The following is a 7,695-nucleotide window of genomic DNA, read 5'->3' as shown; positions in this document are numbered from 1 at the left end:
AGACATACATAGGCATTGACCATACTTTCTATTTGATTTGAAAAAAAAAAAAACTAGATGGAATGCAAATTCATTTTGCTTCATAATATCATATTAATTTTTGAATTTTAATGTAATTCTTAGATAATTGAATTACATTAAAAATAAGAAAAAAAAAAATTTATGGACAATTTTGTTCTTAACCTTCATAAAAACAGAAGCAAAAATGATCACATCATTGTCAAGACTTGCACGATCCCTCTCAAAAGCATAAAAACTCTAGTAAATATGTTAAATTCAAATTTGTTGGTTGATGATAGCAGATCCTGCTAGTAGGTGATTGACAGTTTTAAAATGTCAATAGAAATACTCCCACAACATTCAACATAAAAGAGAAAAAAAAAATTCAAAATATGCCCCTTCACTTCTATTAGACTATATCATATCTTTATTATATGCACATAATTTTGATTAGCACAATTACAAACATATCTTAAGGAAATACGAGCTTAAATTCTTACCAAAAAGATAGAATAGTACAACAGAATTTTAACAGATTATAAGTGTTACATGCCACAAAAGAGAAAAAAAATACACATCTAGTAGATCAATATTTACATAATTTTATGCCAACAAAGCCGACAACAGATTCATATTAAGATCGCAAGCCCTGAAAGAACCAAGGACAAGAATTAGTGAATGTTGATTCTAATTGGATGAATATTACTTAAGAGTTGAATAAAGGCTCTTTTCCTTACCATGATTCACAGAAGCTTAAGCAACAACAATGACAAGCAGTATAAGGCGATACAGACAATGCTTGCTGCAATGATCTTGTAAATCAGATTTTTGTCATCGCCACTAGGTATGCAAAACATCTTGAGTTTGTTGGTCAATTGAAAGATTCTATGGGCAACCTGAAGAAAAAATGGGAGATATTAGAAGTTTTTTCCATCCCTTGGTTGCAACCTGTTATATGTAATCACTTGAAATTGCCATGATGTTTTAAGTTTTCATTATTAATTATTTGATTGGGGCTGTTTAAACCTTCATTAAACCCTGTTAGGTGGCAGTTGGTGACCTGTAGTTCCAGCAAATGCTGGCCAAAAACCTCTTTCTTATGGTTACATATGTAGCTTGGATTTTTTCAGATATTTGTACTTTATGGCAAAATTAAGAAATTGGGAGAATTTCCCGGGTGGTATTCAAATATATTGCCTATGTATAGAATTTTCATCCCCTCACCTCTAATAGCCAAAGTTCCACTCAAATATTGAACGTCATAAAAATTTTTCACGTTGATCACATTCTTAATAAATTTTATTGTGATGTATAAATGCATGAGTTCAGCAGTTCTTCTTTTTCAAGTACTCGCTTGATATGTAGACATACATGGTTTGAGTAGTATGTAACTTTTCATAAGAAATTATATACAAAAATATTAAACTAGTTTTCATATTATAAAAAATGTCAACCAACCTACCGTGATGTAAATAGCAGATGTGAGCATGAAGTTGAGCATAGGGTAATTAGGAATTAGAGAAAGCAACATCCTTGGCTGTTCATCTGGCCCTCCAGTTCTGCAATGACGAGAAAAAGGATTAAGAGCGCCATAGACCAGATGATGGCTTTCGAATTCAATCACCTGAGCCAAATATGGAACTGTGATATGTAGGTTTCCAATGTTATCTTTCCAAGCCACCTGATTGAGAACACAAGAATTAATCATTGAAAACTTCATATAGATTAATTGAATACAACGATAAAAATGGGAAATGAAATACTCACGACAATAGAGTGAGTGAATAGCTTCTAAACTGCTGAGTTAGGTTCCGCAAGCAAATGTAGATACTGTCATTCCAGAAAAAGGAAAAGTTGCTCAACTATTTTGGGTGATGAGATCATAAATCAATATTTAAAAGGGAAAAGTGCATACGTAATTGGTATCCATGAGGTGTAGGGATGATATCTGTTGTATGTGTACTTTTCCAACTTGTAGACAAACTCATACCACAAGTATCCAGCCTGAAGAAGTAACAAATGATCTGATACTACAGGATGTTTGAAGATCAAAGGACCAAATGGTTCTTATAGACTCTTTATGAAGAATCAAATAATCCTCAATTATATTAAAGAATCATTTTAGCCTCGTAAGTCTTTAAAAATGAATTAAAATAGTCCCATGGTGAATGGACCAAAATGGTCATTTAATATAGTTGAGGACTACTTTGATCTTTCATAAAGAGCATTTTTTTAATGTTTGCATGATGGCTCACATTCTTTCTCATTGATTCAAAAGAATATATAACAAGATCGATAATTCAATTTTAGATATGTTGCAATAGTCCTTCCATAAGTCAAGCTACGTCAACTAAAGCATATCAAATACTTGAACGAGAGAACAAACAAAAGAAAAAAAAATTGTAATTATTCCTTAATAGAAACAGAGAACAAATCAAAGTAATGAATATACAGTTGGAAAGTTTACCCCTACACAAACGGTTGCGATGGAAACTTTGATTAACATTCTCCGTTTTACTTCAGCTTCTTCAAGCTTTTCAATCCATCTCTCAACCTGTGGTTGTAACAGCATCAAAGGCATAGGAAAAAAAAAAATTGTATTGGCTAAAGTTAAATTTACCAAAATGGGAGGGCCTGACAAAAATGTAAATGATTGAAACATTTATGCTTACAGTTGGATGGTAAAATGCATATATCATTCCCACAATCCAGATATAACGATCAAGTCCAGCACGAAATTGCCATTCATGCATGGGTGGATACTTCGTTATTGCACTTGGATCAACATAGCCTATATGTAGGTTTCTTGCAAGAGTTTACAAATCCTTCATGAGTTAAAAATAAAAAAAGCAAAGGAACTGGAGGGGCTTACCTAAGAGAAATGTAAATGGACTCCATACAACATCAAATACACCAGGTATCTCCCATACCAAAACTATCACTAGAAAACAAACAGCAATTTTTATTGCTATGACTGAACTTCGATCATTATATTTGTTCTGAAATCCAAGTGCGCAGTACACAATAAGAGTGAAGAACGTATGCATTGGGCAGATGTAATAGAGCATATAATGGTTATTAAGGACAATGCAGCAAAAAGCAACAAAGAAGTTAAGTCTCCACATCATCTGTTTAAAGACCAAAAAAAAAAAACATACATCAGCAGCATATTCAACATTGCAAGTGAAGTTTGGGATAATGGGGTATTCAGATGTACCTGAACAAACCGTCCAAGGCTGAAATCCTTTCGAATATAATAATAAGAGAAGTTGCCAAATCCAGTCATCCACACATATGCTGCAATAAAGATACGGACTGCATTGTAGATTTCTTTTGCAGCAAAATAGTGATACATCAGGAACAATACCTGGAAAATTAGAGGATTACCAATTTTCAGATATATAAATGTGGCACTTAGGAGTACTACTAGATAATACGATCAATAACATCACTAAATGTCATCTTGTAGTTGAGGGAAAAGAGCTGTCATAATTGCTGTAAAAAGTTTGCTCTCAACTTTTAAGAACATTCCAAATCCGAAACTAATATACAACGCAAACTGATAAGTCTATAGGCTTCTATGTAAAATAATTCATAACAGGTAAATAAAATTTGGACTTCAACTATCACAGTAGTAACTAATTAGTACTTCACGGGACTACAATGTCAAAAAAGCATATTAAATGCATAGCAAGAGAATCAGATCAAAGAAATTCATGAGCTATAATGTGTCATCAAAAGTGTTAGAAATCCAGGAAGTAAAGGAAAAGTCCAGGAAATAAACGAAAGTCTGAGGACAAAATAATATGCAAAAGAAAATCAAATATACATGTTTGACCAATTGATTGAACTTTAGAGGACTAAAGACATAGGAGCTTCAGGAGATATAAATCAATAAAACAAACTTGTCAACGAACCTGCATCCACCCCCTCCACTCTTCGGTCTGATGCCTATTCAAATACATTATGGGCTTTCCTGAAAATGTTGATCCATCATGATGGACCTTAAACGAAGTCATGGCAGCTACAATGATGAGCAGGAAGTACAGGAACAAAAAAATGTCCCTGTTGTAATTCTGCAAAGAGAGTTGTGACAGTAAGCATACTAATTGTGAAATAACATGCAACATATGGTTATGAAAAATACTACAGAACTAAGCAAGGTTGTTACGGGCTGGCGTCTGTTTATAAGAATTTTTTATGCAGCTATTATGCTGCTTCTTGTTCACGAGAATTATGTGGTTGTTTAAAATTCTAGATTTTTGAATAAAAGTGACTTATGAAGTTGCAGGTTATCTGAATCAAATTGAGCTAATATTGTGCCAACTATATTTATTACCAGAGGATAAGGATGGATGTTTGGAGGAATGTAAATGATTAATTTTGATTGAATAATTTTTTTAAGTTTAAGTAGAGAGAGTCGTCTTAGATGGTTTGGCCACATAAAAAAGTCAGCCTTCCAGTAACCTTATTAGGAGAGTATGCGTATTAGATCTAGCATATGTTAAAAAAATAGAGGTAGACCTAAAAAAATTTAGTAAAAATATATAAAAAATGATTTTTTTTAATTAGTTTTAAATGAGAATTTGACACTTAATAGGACACAATGAGTAAAAAAGATTCATGTAGCCAACCCCGCGTAGTAAGATAAAGGCTTGTTATTATTGTTATTTTTTTCCAATAGGATGTGATTCCTTCAAATCCAGAATAAATGCACTACCTAATTTTAGGGGAAGTCATCTCCCGATACTAGCATGCAACCGAATTTTTTGCTTCAGTGAATTATTTTCTTGTTTTTATCGACGTATTTGTAAAACTGAAGTTAAAGAAACTTTAAAGAAAATGCTGATCTGCCTGTAAATTATAAAAAGAAATTAGAAACGGTCACTGCCATTTAAATTTAGCATAAAAATTTGCATCCTTAGTGGACCTAGTGGTTCCTAGTTAGCAATATCTATGAAATACTATGTTTCATACCCTAAAATAAAAATTCACTACTGGAATAGCAAACACTACCTTTGTTGATTCTCCAAAGAGATCAGTCCTGTCGCAAATATAATAGTACAGCAGAAGAGCTCCAAATTCCACCCTATAAATTTTAATCAAGAGTGAGTCAATACAATTTCACTCCGTAAACTACCATTGAATACAAAAGCCAAGGCAAAATCTTCTTACATGGTTCTCAAGATAAAACGATTCTCAATCAAAAAATCCTTGTCCAAACAGAAGAGCCTAAACAATCCAATAGAAGCACATGGTGTCAACCAAAAGTAAATTATTTTATACCAAAAAAAAAAAAGAAGAAGATAAGAAACACCTGACTATGGGTGAAAATTTGCAGTTTTCTGAAGAATCGGGTACAAGACCTCCCTCTAGTAGATGAGTTTCAGTATCTTCCCTAGGATGCGCAAGATGCCGACAAGCCAAATCGGCATCATAATGTTTTCCACTAAAACAAAGAAAATACAGTTTTTAAAATCTAAAAAACTACTAGAATTACATATAACGAATGCATTATTGACTAGTGTGATACTGATTTGAATGAATGTGTTTCAACAACTCACAGCTTTGAACTGTATTTTCTTTTCCAGTACTGCAATAGCTCAGAGTACACCCAGACTACGAAAATAGGGATGTAACCAAGTAAGAAAGACACCTGCACAGTATCAAAAGATATAGTTTCCATATCCATATAAGGCATAATTAAGAGATGAATAATTATAGAAATCTTTCTAGGTTCCAACAAGCAAATGAGCACTTTAGGCCTCTCTCTTTCTCACCGTAAAAAAATGACAAATTAAAAAAAACACAAAAAAAATGTCAAAAAAGAAGAAAATATGTGGAATTATTCATGAAATTTGGAATAAACAATGAATTGTCAATTCCAAACTCAAATCTTATCAATCACATGAAATCTGGTTCGGCTGGTGCACAAGGTAAATAAATCCTCTGTAAAACAATAGGTCATTTCATTGCAAGATTTATCTAGGAATTAAGGTAAATATTGCAAGATAAGTTTTTGAGCCACATAAATCCTACTCAGTACTCTTTTTTTTTCCCTTACTATCTTCTTAAATCTTATTTTCCTCCCAAATTTTAGGCTAAATCCTGCCAGGTTTCCTCCAATTTAAGAGAATTATGCCACTTCTCCTCATCAGGTTTCATTTTCTCCTTCATTTAAATTTAAAATCTTGAAAATACATACGTAACAAAAAAACCAGAATTTAACTAGATTTAGCATTTACCATGCAAAACAGTTTTCAGAATTTAATGCTTCCAAGATTTACTAAACAATCCCAAAATGCAACAACAACAAAACATTTGTGGTGGACATTCGAAGAACATAACCTTTTAAAAACAAGGCTGACAGCTGCCGTAAAATCTTTTTTTTTTTTTTTTTTCAAGAAAAACAACTTTATTGTCTAAAAAAAAGTAAAAATATAATAATTTAATTAACCTGCATTCTGTTTATTTGACTCTATTTGCAGCAAACCAAAAAGCTAGAAGAATCAAAACCTAACGCTGAAAAAGGATAAACTGTAAAGGATAATAAAATTTTCGATGAAATGTCAACGAAATTCAAAAGAAGTTTGAAAACATGAACCCTTCGAATAAAATTTCCAATTTCCCCAATGCATTTACCTGACCCGGCGTTATTTTTGTCGAAGTAGCCATTCTCAACTCCAATGGAAATGAGAAAAATAAAGAGAGAGAGAGAGAGAGAGACGCTTCTTTGGCTCAGCGGTGCTGAATTTTTTTAAGATTTCTCATTTTCTCTTTAAATACGAAAGAGACAGTGGACCACGTTAAGGAATCGCACTCCGCAGTACAGAGTTGCAGCTACCGGAGGTACGGCGGGAAGCCTGGCAGCGCTTTACCGGTTAATTGATATTTGAGAATTTACTAATTTAGCTTCACATAATGTTTACAACAACAACAACATCAAGCCTTTATCTCATTACGTGGGGTCGGCTACATAAATCTTTTTTCTCTATTGTGTTATATTAAAGGTCAAATTGTCTTTTAAATCTAATAAAGAAATGTCATTTCTAATATTTTCTAACCAAGTCTTTGTAGGTCTGCCTCTAACTTTCTTAACATAAGTCAAATCTAATACATCTACTCTCCTAACCGGGTCATTGGAAGGCCGCCGTTTTATGTGACCAAGCCATCTAAGGCGACTCTCTCTAATCTTATCTTCTAATGGAGCTACTCCAACCTTTTCATGTATATGCTCATTTCGTATCATGTCTCTAAGGGTAAAGCCACTCATCCACCTGAGCATCGTCATCTCTGCCACACTTAACTTAGTATTATGCTTCTCTTTTAATGGCCAACATTCAGCACCATAAAATATTGCAGGCCTCACTACCATCTAAAGCCTCACACAATGTTTCTAGATAAAAAATTATATAAAATAAAAGTTATATTAACATTTCAATTGAATGATAATTTAACATGATAAAATTAAAAAATAATAATATAAAATATATTAAAAATAATGAATGACATGCCTCTAATGTATCATTTCATAATGGAGTGTTGAAACAACAAGGTTGTGAAAACAGATCTGACAATAAATTGGAAGAAAGAGAGCTTCATCGATCGATTCGACTGGTAGAATTGGGGTTCAAATAAATGATCTAATAAATAATAATATTATTAAATTTTAATAAAATTAACATAATAATAATA

General features: G+C 32.6%; 1 protein-coding gene across 1 annotated transcript; it reads right to left on the bottom strand.

The window, feature by feature from the left end:
- Positions 1 to 435: 435 nt before the first annotated feature.
- LOC110100877 (protein REDUCED WALL ACETYLATION 4) lies at positions 436 to 6,795 on the bottom strand. Its single transcript, XM_020828587.2, has 16 exons — positions 6,643 to 6,795; positions 5,565 to 5,656; positions 5,318 to 5,449; positions 5,176 to 5,232; positions 5,017 to 5,089; positions 3,918 to 4,076; positions 3,218 to 3,367; positions 2,873 to 3,128; positions 2,673 to 2,791; positions 2,468 to 2,554; positions 1,916 to 2,004; positions 1,768 to 1,830; positions 1,625 to 1,681; positions 1,463 to 1,559; positions 738 to 896; positions 436 to 649 (listed from the first exon to the last, which is right to left on the bottom strand). Exons 1-15 carry the CDS (start codon positions 6,673 to 6,675, stop codon positions 744 to 746), a joined length of 1,617 nt encoding a protein of 538 aa, XP_020684246.1. The 5' UTR covers positions 6,676 to 6,795; the 3' UTR covers positions 436 to 649; positions 738 to 743.
- Positions 6,796 to 7,695: the final 900 nt, after the last annotated feature.

This window comes from Dendrobium catenatum, unplaced genomic scaffold (assembly GCF_001605985.2).
Source record: "Dendrobium catenatum unplaced genomic scaffold, ASM160598v2 fragScaff_scaffold_1271, whole genome shotgun sequence".
In the NCBI taxonomy this organism is placed as follows: domain Eukaryota; kingdom Viridiplantae; phylum Streptophyta; class Magnoliopsida; order Asparagales; family Orchidaceae; genus Dendrobium; species Dendrobium catenatum.
Note: the sequence above shows the minus strand (reverse complement) of the source record. Positions and strands in the feature narration are given on the sequence as shown.

Excerpts from the sequence above, each read along its gene's own strand:
- LOC110100877 (XM_020828587.2), bottom strand. The coding sequence starts at position 6,675 with ATGGCTACTTCGACAAAAATAACGCCGGGTCAG. Across the intron at positions 5,090-5,175 it reads CGTTTTATCTTGAGAACCAT|GGTGGAATTTGGAGCTCTTC; the intron begins GTAAGAAGATTT and ends TAAAATTTATAG. Across the intron at positions 2,005-2,467 it reads TCGCAACCGTTTGTGTAGGG|GCTGGATACTTGTGGTATGA; the intron begins GTAAACTTTCCA and ends TTACTTCTTCAG.